Here is a 17,532-nt window from a genome sequence, read left to right on the forward strand (position 1 = left end):
AAAGAGCTCAATTATGACTTCAAACTTGCCGGTGAGAAGAGGTTGTTTGATATTAGCTCACTTGATGAATGGAGAACCCAAGCATATGAGAATGCCAAGCTTTTCAAAGAAAAAGTCAAACGCTGGCATGATAAGAGGATACAAAAGCGTGAGCTTAACGTAGGAGATTATGTGTTATTATTCAACTCTCGTTTAAGGTTTTTTGCAGGAAAACTTCTCTCAAAATGGGAAGGTCCCTATGTTATTGAGGAGGTCTATCGTTCTGGTGCTATAAAAATCAACAACTTCGAAGGCACAAATCCGAGGGTGGTAAACGGTCAAAGAATTAAACATTATATTTCAGGTAATCCTATCAATGTTGAAACTAATATTATTGAAACCGTAACCCCTGAGGAATACATAAGGGACACTTTCCAAAACGTTCTAGACTCCGAAAAGGTATAGGTATGTGGTACGGTAAGTAAACCGACTCCAAAACAACTCTAATGGCAATTTTTATCAGTTTTGGATTATTTAAGAATTTTAGGAAGAAAGAAGTAGTCCGAAAGGGACAAGAGGCTCCCACGAGAGTGGAGGCCCCCCCCTATAGGGTGCGCCCCCCTTTCTCGTGGGCACCTCGTGTGCCTCCCGGACTCTGTTTTCTTGCATGTTACGTATTTTGGTCGGTAAAAATTCATTATATATACTCCCGAAGGTTTTGACCACCGTATCACGCAAATATCCTCTGTTTTTGTTTCGAGCTATTTCTGTTGCAGATTTAGAGCACCATGACTTCTCCCTCCTCCAACAACGAAGACAAGGATGCTTGGCTATTGAAGATAGAGCTGAAAAGAGAGGAACCAGAAGAGATCAACAAGGATGAAGGGATCAAGAAGGCCATGGAGGTTCAAGCTCCGGTGGTGAAATAAGAAGACATCCCACAACCTTTACCTAACCTTTTCATTCCAACAGAGATTGAAGCTTTCAAGATGATTGAGTTAGCTCGCATACAGAACAAGTATCTCACACAGGAGAATATCCTGTTGAAGGATCATATCGCCGGACTCAAGGGCATTATCCGCAAATTGGAGGAGCTTCTACGCTCGATGTGCGATTATCCACCTTCATCATCACCACCTCCATCACCTCCGAGGAAATAATCACATGGGTATGGGCACTCCCCTTGGCAACTGCCAAGCTTGGGGGAGGTGCCCCAGTATCGTATCACCATCACACTCCTATCTTTATCGCTTTATTTAGTTCGATCCTTTTAGTAGTATTCTGATCTAGTAGATTGAAGTTTTGATATCAAGTAGTTTCGAGTTTTGCTTTGTGATCTCTTTATGTAATCGAGTCCATGTGCTATCTATAATAAAGATTAGTGTTGAGTCAAGGGCTTTGCTATGTTGCTATGATCTTGAGAAAGTAGAAAGAATAAAAGAGTTCATATTGATCTTATGGATAGTGATAACTTCACACATAGAAAGTATGAGGCATAAAAATTGTTGAGAGTTGATGAACGTAGCCTTGGTCATCGTTGCAATTAATAGGAAGTGATAAGGAAAGAGGGGTTCACATATAAATATATTATCTTGGACACCTTTTATAATTGGGGGCACTCATTAAGTATGACATGCTAAAGGAGTTGATGTTGGACAAGGAAGACAACGTAATGGTTTATGTTTTCCGACATCTCAGTTAAAGTATATTGTCATTGACCTTCCAAACATGTTGAGCTTGCCTTTCCCCCTCATGCTAGCCAAATTCCTTGCACCAAGTAGAGATACTACTTGTGCTTCCAAATATCCTTAAACCCAGTTTTGCCATGAGAGTCCACCATACCTACCTACGGATTGAGTAAGATCCTTCAAGTAAGTTGTCATCGGTGCAAGCAATAAAAATTGCTCTCTAAATATGTATGACTTATTAGTGCAGAGAAAATAAGCTTTGTACGAACTTGTTGTGGAAGTAATAAAAGCGACGGACTGCATAATAAAGGTCCACATACAAGGGGCAATATAAAGTGATGTTCTTTTGCATTAAGATTTTGTGCATCAACCCTAAACGCGCATGACAACCTCTGCTTCCCTCTGCGAAGGGCCTATCTTTTACTTTATGTTTTTACTTTATGCTTGAGTCAAGGTGATCCTCACCTTTCCCTTTTTCATTTTATCCTTTGGCAAGCTACTCGTGTTTGAAAGATCATGATGCATATATCCAATTGGATGTAAGTTAGAATGGGCTATTATTGTTGACATCACCTAAAGGTGAATACGTTGGGAGGCAACACAATAAGCCCCTATCTTTCTCAGTGTCCGGCTGAAACTCTAGAACCACAAGTATTGCGTGAGTGTTAACAATTATAGGAGACTACGAGATAGTTGAGTATGTGAGCTTGTTGAAAAGCTCTATTATTGACTCTTTCTGATGTTACAATAAATTGCAATTGCTTAAATGACTGAGATTATAGTTTGTTAGTTCCCAATGAAGTTTTTGAACCATACTTGACATTGTGAATTGCTTATTACTTGAGCATAGGAAATCATATGACAAAATCTATATATGTTGCTGTTATTAGAATGATCATGATGCCCTCATGTCCGTATTTTATTTTTATCGACACCTCTATCTCTAAACATGTGGACAAAATCTAAGCTTGGGGGAGTTGATACGTCCATTTTGCATCATGCTTTTATATCAATATTTATTGCATTATGGGCTGTTATTACACATTATATCTCAATACTTATGGCTATTCTCTCTTATTTTACAAGGTTACCATGAAGAGGGGGGATGCCGGCAGCTGGAATTCTGGCTGGAAAAGGAGAAAACGTTGGAAACCTATTCTGCACAGCTCCAAAAGTCCCGAGACTCCATGAAACAACTTTTTGGATTTAATAAGAATTTATGAGCGAAAGAAATAGGCCAGGGGGCCCACACCCTGTCCAGGAGACAGGGGGCGCGTCCCCTATCTCCTGGGCCCCCTGGTGGGCCTCCGGCGTCCATCTTCTGCTATATTATCACTTTTACCTTGGAAAAAATCGTGGGCAAGCTTACGGGACGAAACTCCGCCGCCATGAGGCGGAACCTTGGCGGAATCAATCTAGGGCTCTGACAGAGCTGTTCTGCCGGGGACACTTCCCTCCGGGAGGGGGAAATCATCACCAACGATCCTCTCATCGGGAGGGGGTCAATCTCCATCAACATCTTCACAAGCACCAACTCCTCTCAAAACCCTAGTTCATCTCTTGTATCCAATCTTGTATCAAAACCACAAATTGGTACCTGTGGGTTGCTAGTAGTGTTGATTACTCCTTGTAGTTGATGCTAATTGGTTTACTTGGTGGAAGATTATATATTCAGATCCTTTATGCATATTATTACTCCTCTGATTATGAACATGAATATGCTTTGTGAGTAGTTACGTTTGTTCCTGAGGACATGGGTGAAGTCTTGCTATTAGTAGTCATGTGAATTTGGTATTCGTTCGATATTTTGATGAGATGTATGTTGTCTTTTCCTATAGTGGTGTTTTGTGAACATCGACTACATGTCACTTCATCATTATTTGGGCCTAGAGGAAGGCATGGGGAAGTAATAAGTAGATGATGGGTTGCTAGAGTGACAGAAGCTTAAACCCTAGTTTATGCATTGCTTCGTTAGGGGCTAATATGGATCCATACGCTTAATGATGTGGTTAGGTTTACCTTAATACTCCTTTTTGTAGTTGTGGTTGCTTGCAATAGGGGTTAATCATAAGTGGGATACTTGTCCAAGTTAGGGCAGTACCCAAGTACCGGTCCACCCACATATCAAATTATCAAAGTATCGAACGCGAATCATATGAACGTGATGAAAACTAGCTTGACGATAATTCCCAATGTGTCCTCGGGAGCTTCTTTATTATTATTAGAATTTATCTAGGCTTATCCTTTGCTACATAAAGGATTGGGCCACCTTGCTGCACTTCATTTACTTTATTTACTTGTTGCTCGTTACTATTTATCTTATCACAAAACTATCTATCACCTACAATTTCAGTGCTTGCAGAGAAAACCTTACTGAAAACGCTTATCATTTCCTTCTGCTCCTCGTTGGGTTCGACACTCTTACTTATCGAAAGGACTATGATAGATCCCCTACACTTGTGGGTCATCATCCACTAGCAGAATTGTTAAAATTCACAGGAACGTGTTCTGGTTCTGAATTTTTTATAGAAGATTTATATACAAATTGGCTATGTTGTACTAAGCTTTTAGAATTTTTGGAGTTACAGAAGTATGAGTAATATTCAGTTCTTCGCAGACTGTTCTGTTTTTGACACATTCTGTTTTCTATGTGTTGTTTGCTTATTGTGATGAATCTATGGGTAGTATCGGGGGGTATGAACCATGGAGAAGTTGGAATATAGTAGATATAACACCATTATAAATTTAGAATGAGTTCAAAACAATACCAAAAGTGGTGATTTGCTTTATTATACTAACGGAGCTTACGAGTTCTCTGTTGAGTTTTGTGTTGTGAAGTTGTCAAGTTTTGGGTAAAGTTTTGATGGATTACAGAATAAGGAGTGGCAAGAGCCTAAGATTGGGGATGCCCAAGGCACCCCAAGGAAATATTCAAGGACAACCAAGCATCTAAGCTTGGGGATGCCCTGGATGGCATCCCCTCTTTCGTCTTCAATCCATCAGCAAAATTACTTGAGGCTATATTTTTATTCACCACATGAGATGTGTTTTTCTTGGAGCGTGTTGTATTATATGAGTCTTTTCTTTTTAGTTTGCCACAATCATCCTTTCTGTATACACCTTTTGAGAGGGACACACAGTAATCGTGAATTTATTAGAATACTCTATGTCTTCACTTATATCTTTTGAGCTAGGCGGTTGCTCTAGAACTTCACTTATATATTTTTAGAGCACGACAGTGGTTTTATTTTATAGAAATTGATTAACTCTCATGCTTCACTTATATTATTTTGAGAGTCTTAAAAATAGTATGACAATTTGCTTAGGTAATGAATTTAGTCCTAATATGATGGGTATTCAAGAGGGATATACCAAAAACTTTCATGGAGATCATTGAATGAGAAGTTTCATTCCTTGCATTTGTTTTGAGATATAAAGATGGTGATATTAGAGTCATGCTGTGAGTAATTGTGGATTAGTAAGAATATTTGTGTTAAGGTTTGTGATTCCCGAAGCATGCACGTATGGTCTACCTTCATGCGATGAAGTTAGAGCATGGTTTATTTTTTATTGTCTTCCTTATGAGTGGCGGTCGGGGACGAGCGATGGTCTTTTTCTACCAATCTATCCCCCTAGGAGCATGCGTATTAGTACTTTGCTTCGATGGCTAATAAACTTTTGCAATAAGTATGTGAGTTCTTTATGACTAATGTTGAGTCCATGAATTATACGCACTCTCACCCTTCCACCATTGCTAGCCTTTGTAGTACCACTCAACTTTCACTGGTGTATTAAACCCACCATTCACCTTCCTCAAAACAACCACCATACCTACCTATTATGGCATTTCCATAGCTATTCTGAGATATATTGCCATGCAACTTCCACTGCTCCATTTTATTATGACTCACACCATCATTTTCATATTGTTTTCTCATATGCATGAGGCATTCATATAGAGTCATATATTTGTTCTAGTATCGAGTTGTAATTCTTGAGTTCTAAGTAAATAAAAGTGTGATGATCATCATTATTAGAGCATTGTCCCGTGTGAGGAAAGGATGATGGAGACTATGATTCTCCCATAAGTAGAGATGAGACTCCAGACTTAAAAAAGAGGCCAAAGAGCCCAAAATAAAAAAGGCCAAACAACCCAAAAGAAAAAATGAGAGAAAAGAGAGAAGGGACAATGTTACTATCATTTTCCACACTTGTGCTTCAAAGTAGCACCATGTTCTTCATGATAGAGAGTCTCCTATTTTTTCACTTTCATATATTAGTGGGAATTTTTTATTATAGAACTTGGCTTGTATATTCCAATGATGTGCTTCCTCAAATTGCCCTAGATCTTCGTGAGCAAGCAAGTTGAATGCACACCCACTTCATCTTCTTTTGAGGTTTCATACACTTATAGTTCTTGTGCATTCGTTGCATGGCAATCCCTACTCACTTGCATCGATATCAATTGATGGGCATCTCCATAGCATATTAGTTTGCCTAGTTGATGTGAGACTTTCTCCTTTTACAACCTCCACCATATTCTATTCCACCTATGATGCTATATCCGTGGCTCACGCTCATGTATTGCGTGAAAGTTGAAAAAGCTTGAGAACATTAAAAGTATGAAACAATTGCTTGAGAACATTTAAAGCTTGAGAACATTAAACGCATGCGAGAGTCCCCATCGGACACGAGAGATAATCTTCTATCTTGTATCTTGACGGCCCATCAGTCCGGCCCACATCAATAGACTGGACGCCCGAGGACCCCCTAATCCAGGACTCCCACAGTAGCCCCTGAACCAGTCTTCATTGATGATATATTCGACGCTCAGATTGTCTTAGGCATTGCAAGGCGGGTTCCTTAAAGAATACACATAAGCTTTCCTCTGTAAAAGAATTGTATCCGGCTTTTCGCAATAAACACAACCCTTAGCCGCGAAGGCAGGATAAAAAATGAGAACAGTGTCTTTTACTGACAACTTTTTCGACGAAGCGTCAGACTTGACCTTTCGGCATTTCGAACCGTTTTCACACCCCGTGTTCTATGTTTCGAGGCCGCGTCTCATTGGTACGTCCTGTCAAAACAGAGATCGTGCCCACTTAATACAGTATTGCATATCATGATATTTGGATAATCCAACCGACTGCGGCGCATACCCACATCAGGAACAGACGAGGTTTTAAGGCTAGGGGGCGGGCGCTCGGTATTCACGGCCTATATAAAATGGGTAAAGATCCATCTTTTCTATCCCACGCCTTCTTCCTTCCTCTGCCTCCCTATCTCCGAGCTCTAGCGCCCGAGCCTCGACACCTCCCACCGCCACCAACCTCTCCAGTCATGTCTGGATTCGGCTTTCAAGGCAAGTGGGTGGCCTCCTCCGTGAGGGAGAAGGACATCAAGGAGCTCCTTGCTCCAGCAACAACTCAATTTTCAACAAGAGTTCCTTCTGTTCTGCTATACTTTCGTCGGACACAGTACCTCTCTTCAGGTTTTCCAATCGCTCTTTTAATTGATTGATCTATCTATGTGGCGCTTTCAGCTCCCTCCGATCCCATGCATGCAACTCATTAGGCTGGTTGTAATGGTAGTATCATAGCTAGTATCATGCATGCCAACTAGGCAATTTTGACGATGTGTCATAGCATTAAATGAAGAAAGAGAGGGTGTAGTATCATATCATGATACCATATCATATTAAATGCTATGCTACTTTGTGTCATGCATGGCAATAAATATAGTACTACATGATACTAATATATGATACTATGCATTAGAGAGGTAGTATCATACACTAGTATCATATGCATGATACTAGTATATGATACTCCCCATTACAACCAGCCTTATGTACTATCTCTGTTTTCTGGGCAAACTTCGGTCCCACCCCAGTCACTTCAGCTCTATTCCTAGCATTGTTGACAATTAAATCAACCGTCTCTTCCTTGAGCCATCTCACCTCACACCGCTTGACTGGCCGACCTCCCAGAGTATGGATACCAACAAGGTATTCAGTATCAACCATGGAAGGTCTATGGTCACTCTTCGTATTTTCTCCATTAACAACACCAGCATTGGGAAACTTGTTTCCATGCTGAATTTGCCACTGCACGGTCCAGTCTCTCCAGAACCTCCCCTCTCCTCCATGTGAAACGGTCTCCCTTGTACCCGAGGTCCTCAAGCCCACAGCTAGACAAGCAATTTTGGAACGCTGTCATATATCTTTGGGCCCTGGGGGCTCCTCCTCCTTTCTCTTCAGAACATAGGATTTCATTTAAATCACCAAAAATTGACCACGCACTATCCATCCTTCCCTTCAGATCACAAATATATTCCCAATACTTGTATTTGTTCTCCCAGCTTGGTTCACCGTAAAATCCTATAACCCGCCATTCTGTCACATCATCTATTAATACATCAATAAAGTTATACTTAATATCATTTACTACAATCTTTGTTTCTTTTTTCCACATCAACAATAGACCACCGCTTCTTCCATCGCTCTCATGAATCAACATGTCATCAAACATCAATTTTTGCATCGCTTTTCCTGCCTTACCTTTTGCAAGATGTGACTCAGACAGGAGCCTCTTCGGATCTTGGAATTTTTGCGATGTATTTAGCAGGCTTTTATCAACCGACGACAGCCACCCACCAGGCGAGCTTCGACCAGAGGGCACAACACACTCTGAACGAGGCCATAGTGGAAGAAGAAAACCATCGTCGTCTCTTCCAAGGACCACACACCCGCAACTCCATCAAGCCACCATAGCAACAACGAAACCCCATCTTCAACCGGACAGAGAAGGGGAAGCAAAACTCTCAGGTTCCCCAACGGTGCCTCATCCGACTGGGCATCGTCGGGCAAGGAGGAACCCGGAGGACTAAAAGATTGTGTGGCTCGATCCCCTCCACTAGATGTCGCTACAGTGAGCAAAGGCCAACCTCTAGCTCTTCGATGCCACTTCAAGGAAGAGCAGCGACATGGGGCAAGCCGAGGGATTATTGAACTCGCCGCCAAGACAATCCCCACTCCGCCGACGACGAGGAGCACCGACAACCACCTATCTACACGCCCAACGCGCAGATCCGGAGTTGCCCCATCCTCCCGCCGCCACAGCACCCGACGGAGGGACGGGGAACCCGCGGCAACGCTGGTGGTTTGGCGTTTCTAGCTGCCACGTATACAGACGGCGCCACATTGGCATGAAGGTGCGCCAGGCTAGAAATGCCACCAGCCATGACAATGTCTAAAAAGAGTTAAATCGTGAAATAATTGATTTTGGCCTAAAATCGTGCCACGACGTCATTTCTACCGCTCCACCCCACCACCAACGGGATACCCAATTTTTTATTCTTCCCGCTCAAACAACCGCCTCGATCCATTTCCCGTTCCTCCTCCAAAGCCGCCCCCAACCCACGCCGACGCGGCGCCATCCGCCATCCATGGCGGCCGCCGCCTCCTACTTCTCCGGCACGGCGCTCATGCCGTCGCAGCGCGCGGGTGCGTCCGACTACTCCGCCGCCGGCGCGGCCACCCCTTCCCCCTCCAAGGTTCGTCCCGCGACCCTCTCGTGGTACTAGCCCTTCCGCGCGCCGTCTCCGCCTTCCCCGAGCGCTAACTCCGTCCATCCGCGTGTCCTACGCAGGCGCGCAACCCTCGATACTCCGGCTGCGTCCCCGCCACCGTCCTCCACATCTCCCGCTCCCTCGCCGCCGCGGCGGACCACGGCGGTGGTGGTGGCGAGCCCGTCTTCTCCATCGACGGCGTCGAGACCAGCAACGTGAGCCCCCTTCGCGCCCTCAGAACGTCTCCTGGCACTTCATATCTGCTTGGCTTCGCCTAATTTTGTGTTCGTCTGGAAACCCCCAAACTCGTGCGCGCAGGTTAGGGTTTTGGGGAGGGTTGTGAGCATGTCGAGCAGGGAGACCGACGTGTCGTTCACGCTCGACGACGGCACCGGGAAGATCGATCTCGTGCGGTGGTGAGTCGCGATTTTTTCACCCCTTCATGTTTCAATTTTCAACTAGATTCGGTACTGCTGATGTGGTGCGGTGTGGTGTTGACGATTTTCTGGTATCGTAGGATCAATGACGAGATAGATGCTCGAGACGCGGCTTTCATCCAGTATGTGATGTGTGATACGCTCTAATATGTGTTCAATTTTTAGCTGTTTGGAAGTGTTCTGATATCCTAGTATGTTTGTCCGGCTTGTGTTTATGAAGGCATGGAGTGTACGTCAGGGTTCATGTGAATATCATGGGGTTTCAGGCTCAGAAGCATGGATTTGCTCGATCTATCCGGTAAGGGAACTGGATTTGTGCTTTATCTATAAAGCGGGGCGAATTCCTATTTCGTGAAGGGAACTGGATTCCTTTGGTATTGATGTGATCTATTTGTTGTACGAACGAAGCTTTTGGTTGCTTCAGTTTTCTCATCTGAGTCATCTGACTGTTACTGATCTGGTTTGCAAAGTATTAAAATTAAAATCTGCAGCTGCGTTGTTTTCATAGTGCGATTCGTTGGAACTTAACGTTGCCTAGTTGTTCAGACTGCTCTTGTTGTCTTCGTTATTTGTCCACCTCCACACCAAGTTTTGTTTTGTTCTAAGATATTGATTGTTTCAAAGTTATCTGTGGATGATATACGTAAATGCAGTTCTCGCAGAGGTTTTTGTGAGTAATCTATAGCATTTAAATGGAACAATGTCTTGTTTGTAATGTATTTATGGTTAGTGAGTGCTGTGCTAATTAAACATCCTTTGAGAGAAAATGTGAGAGATACCGAATAAAGGTTTACATCCTGGGTTTCACTTGTCTATGTATTACTGCACATATTGCTCTCTTTATAAATCTTGGATTGAAGATTTTCAACTCAGAATAGTTATCTCTGTGTCAGTTTGTTCTAACTAGGTGTCTTGTACATAACTTCATGGATGACTTTGTTTGAAAGTATCATCGCTAAGTTGCCAAGTTACCGGTTGTTTGTGGAAAATAACACTAATTTTACCTTTGGTATTCTATTTCGTAATTTCAGCTGTGCTTTGGCTAACATGTCCATGGAATGTGAATCTCAATACTAAGGTTCACCAGTCATGTTATGTAGTGATTACTGAATGATGCATACTGTCAGTAACGTTGTTCTGATTATGTATCCAGTGGTTCTTCTGTGTCTTCTCCCTAGACATTTCTTTTGAAATCTGAAGTGTACTACAATATGCACTACTGGACATATTACACAAGCTGGAAACTGAACTAGTCGATACTTGATACCTGCTTGGCTGACAGCTCATGATTAAAACCCCATGAAGTAACTGTCACATATTTCCACTTTCCATGGTTAAAACACCGTGAAGTAACTGTTCTGTAGACAGCTCATGATTGTAATTTTGGTTTATGAATATCTGAGGAAATTATATCTTGTTATTTTTCTGTTCTGGGAGATCTTATGCTTCCACCGGTTATTGTTTACTAACACTTCTTACTTTATTCTAACTCTAATTCTATTCACCTTCTTATATTTCCAGCCCAGTTACCAATTTCAATGAAGTGGTGCTGCATTTCATCGAATGCATGCACGTGCACATGGAAAATACTCAGACGAAGGTACAGAAAGCAAATATTATATTTCAGTCAGTGTTCTAGTACTAATTTGATATGAGAGACACCATTAATGATCATTCACTTTCCATTTTAAAGATGCAAGGGCAACTCCCTCCAGCAGTTCAAACAAACGCTTATACTCATGTGCCTTATTCTGGTGGAGTGAGAGAACAGCAAGTCCATTTTACTCCTCAAGTAAACCAACGGCAACTCCCACCTGCAGTTCGAACAAATGTGTCTACTTATGGGCCTTTTACTGGTGGTGCGAGAGAACATCAAGTTCATTTTACTCCTCAAGTAAATCATGGACAATTTCCTCCTCCCAGAGTTCAAACTAATACATCTACTCATGGTCCTTTCTCTGGCGGAGTGAGAGACCATCAAGTTCAGCTTGCTCCTCGACCTCAAATAAACCAAGTACGGAATTTTATGACAATAAAGGAAAAGCGTACTTGTCTATAATTTTGTTGGTATATTTGATATTATTTTTATTATCGTGAGCTGCCGATTATATACTTGAGGTAGCCAATTATCTGGTCTCTTCTGTAGCCTCTTTCTTTAGTGCCTTCCGTTTTATGTACCAGCTTATATCCCTAACTTGCCTTGTCTCTAAGCATCTTAACTGACTGAGATATTTTCTTGCGTAGTTTGCAGCTTACTCAGGCACTGGTGGACAACAGTATGATCTGCAAAGAATGGTTTTGGAAGTTCTGCAAGCACCTGATATCCTGTAAGTTTAGTTTCTCTGCCAGAAATTGTAAAAGGTTGCATATCATTATGGAACTCTTAGCTTCTGTTGTAACGGTTTGCTTAGTTAGGTGTACGTATGTTTACATTTTCCAAATTCTAATCCTGACCAAAGGTTATAAGCTGGTTCCAGCCTTTCCTTTGTCACATTGTCAGTTTATTTTGTATATTCGTAGGTCTGGTGTCTAGAATTGACCTTTTCATGGTAACGTGGAATGATCCACAAGAGAAGAAAGGCTTGTTATATTTTTTCCATTGCCTTTTAAGTCCAATGGGTCCAATTGAATGTGGTGTTGTGCTGCTTCAGCTTGAGTAAAGAAAACTTGATTGGTCTGTTAAAGCGGTGCCAAGTTGTGCTACAGTAGACTAACGGTATTGATAACAAAAATATACCATGGAATGGTTCTAAACTCCTAATCATGCATAGGAAAACAAGAGTTCTTACTACACCTAGTTTTCTGTACAAGCAAATCATTTTTTAACGTTCATTATTACTATGTATTGCGCTCCTTAAAGAAAATTGTAGCCAGGTTATCGAGACACACGATGGGTCTACTGATTGCACGATCCCTTTGTTTGAAGTGTTTCAATAAATAATCCAAGTGACAGATTGAACTATGGTTGGATACTTCAGTGGTTTTGTTGTTTGAGGCATTCTGACACTTAATTAATGGATCCCCGTGTAACTTTTCATGGCAATGAGTTCCACTTACACATTGCAGCATTGGGCATCCTTACCGCAATGTAGTATGCATCTGATGTCTTGCCTAAAAATCAGGAGCTCTTTTCTAATAATAGACCTGAAGCTGCTTCAACAACCAGGCTGCTCCAGATCATTATTGAATTGCAGAAAGTTTATTTAGGAGATTTGTACTGACTGTTGCTTCGCGCAGACCCCTTGAAAATGGTGTACACGTTGATGAAGTGGCTAGAAGAACTGGAGCGCCAAAAACAAACATCATGTACTACCTCTAACTTGTTTTCTCCAATCGCTTGCATGATCTGAGTTTGACCTGTTTACAATTTTGCTGTACAGGGAGGTCATCAACTTACTCGCTGATACAGGGTTCGTCTGTTGGACCATTGATGACTATCATGTCAAGTCTGTGTGTAATGGTTGACCAACACAGTAATCTTCAGAACTAATCTAGTGAATGCGAGATCAGTTTGGCTATAGTTACTAATGATCTACGTGGCACACGATGTACGTGCACTGTTGCAAATGTGCAGTGGTTTGGCTCAGTCTTCCATTTGACAGTCGAGTAGGTGATACCAGTACCACCCCTTATATTGCTAAATACTCACGTTAGTATGTTGCTGTTTTACTGGGATATACTATGCAATATGTTCATGCTTGTGTTCTTGCGTTATGTTACGTTACAACACTTCTCTAGTTTTTCCTGCTTATGTGACTGATCTATCCTTCTGCTTACCTCTTTTAACTCTGCTGTTCCCCCCAGCATAGATATATATGAGTATGCTTCTGTTCGATCCCATAAACTTTTGCCTGGTAGTTTGCAGTTGAACTTGCTCCTCAAATGTACTACTATTCTGTCTTGTCCGATTCATTGCATCATGGAAATAAGAAACAACAGGGACTAAAAATAGGGGTTCGGTCTGAAAATTAACACACCAATTTGTCAGGTCAACCACTATTGGTTTTACTGGTTAGGGTCCTAAGTTCGATGCATTGTCTTCTAGTTTAGCTTATCGTTCCTTTAGGTGTCTTACCAAAAGAAGTCTTATCTGCTTTGAGCAATAATTGTGCACAAGAGCTTCTTCTGTTTGCCTACCCGAGGTGCATTTCTCAAATGGTGTCTGCTGATCGTAAGGGTACACGTGCTATCCAAAAGCTAGTGTGTCAATAATTCTTAATCCTCCAATCCAACTAACACAGTTTGCTAGTACATGATTAGTGTCTGAACCCTCTACGTGTTATCTTAACCGATCTGTAGTATACTTGTTCTGGAGGTCACATATAATAGTTCTTCATAGATTGAATATAGAGTATAGATGGAACAAGGCAATTGCCTGGGTTAGGTATTCTGTACTTCATGCTCTGCTACTTGTTGGGTCCATAAGGTCTTGTTCTCCTGTCATTTCTTTCCTGTTTTATTATCAAAGGCAAATCGTTTCCTGCATTTTGTCGTCAGATGTTGATGTGCAGCTGTACATGTCTTCTTGCTCGACATGCTAAACCCCATTAAGTAGGCGAAAAATAGAACATGGCATGTTTTAATCTTAAATTCAGTGAGTTGTATTTTATTCATTGTTTTGTCACATATTTGTTGAATTGATAAACATAGGACTTCCAACTAACTGGACATGCTTATCTGGATTTTCGCTGATAGACAAAGACAATACTATTCTATATGTATATTCCATGCCATGAATATCTATAAATTCGCCTTAATTGCCTGCATTATCAATGTGTGGTCCTCGCATTGCCCAGGTTGCAGTACCTTTTTCAGGAATCTGGCATTGTTTTTTCTTTTGAAGCACCAACCGTAGAACTATTGTTCTACGGTAATTTTCATTAAACAAAGTAAAATATGAAAAGGCTATGAATCTTGTATTGTCAAACTACACTTGAGGAAAATGGACTTGAAAAATGAAGAATTGCAAATTTGATCCTTTGTTAGGCCATTTCATCATGAGTTGTCGGCATGCAGATTAGATAAATGAAAAGAATTTTCCTTGGCACGAAGCGCTAAATTACCCAGCAATTTCAGCTACATTTACGCAAAGCATATGTTACTCCGGAGCATCGCATTCTTTCGTTCTCGTCAGGCCATTTTGCTGGTGGCCTGTCCGCAGCGATCCACCATCGTCAGTTCTTGTCATGCATTGAGTTGGTGCGGCCGTGAACATCGATTGTACACTTTGCAATTTTGCATGATGTGATGATTCCCGCAAACTAACCTTTCTTCTTAGTAAGATCGTGTCAAGAAAGAGATGGGCGGATTGATCGTGTCAATGCAGCGTTTGCCGGTGAACGTTTTTCGTGCTTCTGATGATTAATTAGATTAGAAGAAAAATGGTTGCTGTTTTCGCGCGCCCTGCGTCTCCAGATCGCTACCTGCGCGCACGAGCCAGCCTTACGTTAGCCCACTGCCCACGGTAGGTTTGACTCTGCTCTACTGAACACGCGCCGCTGAATCCTTCCCGGAGAGAAGCGAGCAGGTGGTCGAGTCAGGTTAGGTCGGACTCCGCACGCCTGGATCACCATTGGCCATGTAGGTGCTCGTCCTTGCTATGCTTGGTCTTGGGTCACCTAATCAAAGGCCAATGATAGGTGGGTTTTTTGCAACATTTTTTGTGTGTGTTCCACTTGAGATTCTTTTCGTGAGCAAATCCCTCCCTCGGTCAGTCGCAACAGGTGTAGAAAAAGAAACCGCAGTATTCTGTCAGATGAGAGTGCTTCAGAGTTCAGAGCTCAACCCAGAATGGTGTTGGCGGAGCACCAAAGCGAAGCACCGACCGACCGAAAGGTGTCGTCCGGTTTGGGTGGACGCCACTACTATTCCTGAATAAACTCTACTATCATACTACCTGGCCAGTATTTAGGAGTGAGGAGCACGCACGCACCAATTATCCGGTGACAGTGCGTGCAGCTACAGGCCAACGCGACTGTATCCCACTTTAGTACTTTACACTTTCCGAGCAAAATCTCCCTTTTTCAGCACAGGTTGCTTTCAGTTTTTTAATTAGATTAAAGAAAGAAGAGGTTGCTTGTCAACCAACCTCGCCTCGAGACATGTTACTGATAAGCAAGTTGTTGTTGTATAAGATGAACACCTTGCATGGGAAGCTGCCCGAGGAGAGAACACCTTCTGCACTTGCCCACACTCACGGCCACATGATCGATCGACCCCTGTTTCCCCTTGCCTTTTACGAGGAGCATGCCGCTTCATTCCGGGGTCCGTCCAAGAGGTGTACAAGGAGCCAGGGTAGGGGCGCAGCTCAACCTGTCCCGAACTGCCATGCCACGGCGCTGCACCGCGTGTCGTGGACACGAATGCGCTACCAGCGTAAGTAATGAAAGCGGCACGTACACCTGGCAACAACGAACCAACTGCATGCGTCCATACAACTGGAATCCAAGTACCCAACCCAACCGGAGCAGGCAGGTCGGTCTGTCGGTCTCTGCCTGCATTTCGTATTGCACGCAAGCACCTTCTTTTCCGTTCGTGTCGTGGTCAACATACGGGGGTGGTTTTTACTTGCCTCTCACAGATAACCTTTGTATTCACAACCTCGACAACGAAAAGCCTTTACATGTGGGGCGGGGCAGGTGGGAAGGAGCAAAAATTTCAGCAAGCATCACACTCGTCTGACGCAATCTTAGCCCGTGCTAAGTGCTCAAGGCTGAGGATGTTGACAAAGGGGACGGCGTGCCGGATTCCTCATCGTCGTCGTCGTCGAGGTCGTCGAAGCCCCACATTTCCTCCCCCTCGTCGTCGCCGGCCGCCGGCTCCGGCATCGCCCACCGCTCCTCCTTGATCTCCACGCCCTCCAGCAGCTCCAGGACCTGTTCGTCGCAATGCATGCTACTGCGATCAGATTATTCGACGCATGTCGTCAACGTTGTTACCCGCAAATTAAGCAACGAACAGAGTACTACCACAGTAGGTTACTGCGTCGAGACATGTGCTAGCTACTCGCGCCAAGCCTACTACCCATTGTGATGTGTGCATATATATATATATATATTTGCAAGTAAGCTTACCTCTGTCATGGACGGCCTCCACGTCGCCGACGCGCGGACGCAGAGCGACGCCACGAACGCCAGCCGCCGGGCCTGCTCGGCGTCGTAGCCGCCATCGCCGCCGGCGACGATCCTCGGGTCCAGCAGCGCCTCCGTCTTGCCCTCGTTGAGCAGGGGCCTCGCCTGCATTCGCGTTGTTTAGACAAGATTAGTTAATTAATTAACGCGCGCTGCCGTGGAACGGAGGCTGGTACAACGGCCTAGGGCCAAAAATGTTTGGTTGGTCGGTTTGGTGCCCACCCAGCCGAGGAGGCTCCTGTGGGTGCCGTCCACCGGCTTCCGGCCGGCCATGAGCTCCAGCAGGAAGACGCCGAAGGCGAACACGTCCGTCTTCTCGTCCACGATGCCGCGCGTGTAGTACTCCGGCGCCAGGCACCCGAAGGTGCCCTCGATCGGCGCGATCGCCCGGTGCGTCCACTCCGTCGGCAGCCACTTGGCCAGCCCGAAGTCGGAGATCTGTTTTTGTCTGCATGCGTCAGGGCTGCCGGAGCAGAGGATCGACGATGGAGATGCGGCGGCTGAGTGAGTGTGAGTGACTGACCTGGGGCTGGAAGTCGTCGGTGAGCAGCACGTTGGAGGCCTTGATGTCCCGGTGGATGATCCGCCGCCGGCACCCCTTGTGCAGGTACTCCAGCCCCCTCGCCGTGCCCACCGCCACGCCGTACCGCGCCTCCCACCCCATCGCCGGCGCCCCCTCCTCGCCGTCTGAGCATGCATTCATTAATCAATCAAGAAACATTGCAGACA

At 43.8% G+C, this 17,532-nt stretch overlaps 2 protein-coding genes across 2 annotated transcripts in view; one reads left to right on the top strand and one right to left on the bottom strand.

The window, feature by feature from the left end:
• The first annotated feature begins 8,986 nt into the window (after positions 1-8,986).
• Positions 8,987-13,511, top strand: LOC123160301 (replication protein A 32 kDa subunit C). Its single transcript, XM_044578105.1, has 10 exons — positions 8,987-9,221; positions 9,317-9,451; positions 9,555-9,652; positions 9,754-9,795; positions 9,894-9,971; positions 11,195-11,273; positions 11,367-11,687; positions 11,918-12,000; positions 12,911-12,979; positions 13,054-13,511. Exons 1-10 carry the CDS (start codon positions 9,114-9,116, stop codon positions 13,136-13,138), a joined length of 1,098 nt encoding a protein of 365 aa, XP_044434040.1. The 5' UTR covers positions 8,987-9,113; the 3' UTR covers positions 13,139-13,511.
• A 2,734-nt stretch (positions 13,512-16,245) lies between these two features.
• Positions 16,246-17,532, bottom strand: part of LOC123160035 (probable receptor-like serine/threonine-protein kinase At5g57670) — a 2,370-nt gene continuing 1,083 nt past the window's right edge. The window contains exons 2-5 of the mRNA XM_044577855.1: positions 17,327-17,487; positions 17,026-17,241; positions 16,747-16,908; positions 16,246-16,548 (exon numbers count right to left, since the gene is read on the bottom strand). Of these exons, the coding sequence (XP_044433790.1) occupies positions 16,372-16,548; positions 16,747-16,908; positions 17,026-17,241; positions 17,327-17,487 (716 nt within the window). The 3' untranslated portion in view covers positions 16,246-16,371. The remainder of the gene's footprint in view (positions 16,549-16,746; positions 16,909-17,025; positions 17,242-17,326; positions 17,488-17,532) is intronic.

Source organism: Triticum aestivum, chromosome 7B, assembly GCF_018294505.1.
Source record: "Triticum aestivum cultivar Chinese Spring chromosome 7B, IWGSC CS RefSeq v2.1, whole genome shotgun sequence".
Classification (NCBI taxonomy): Eukaryota; Viridiplantae; Streptophyta; class Magnoliopsida; order Poales; family Poaceae; genus Triticum; species Triticum aestivum.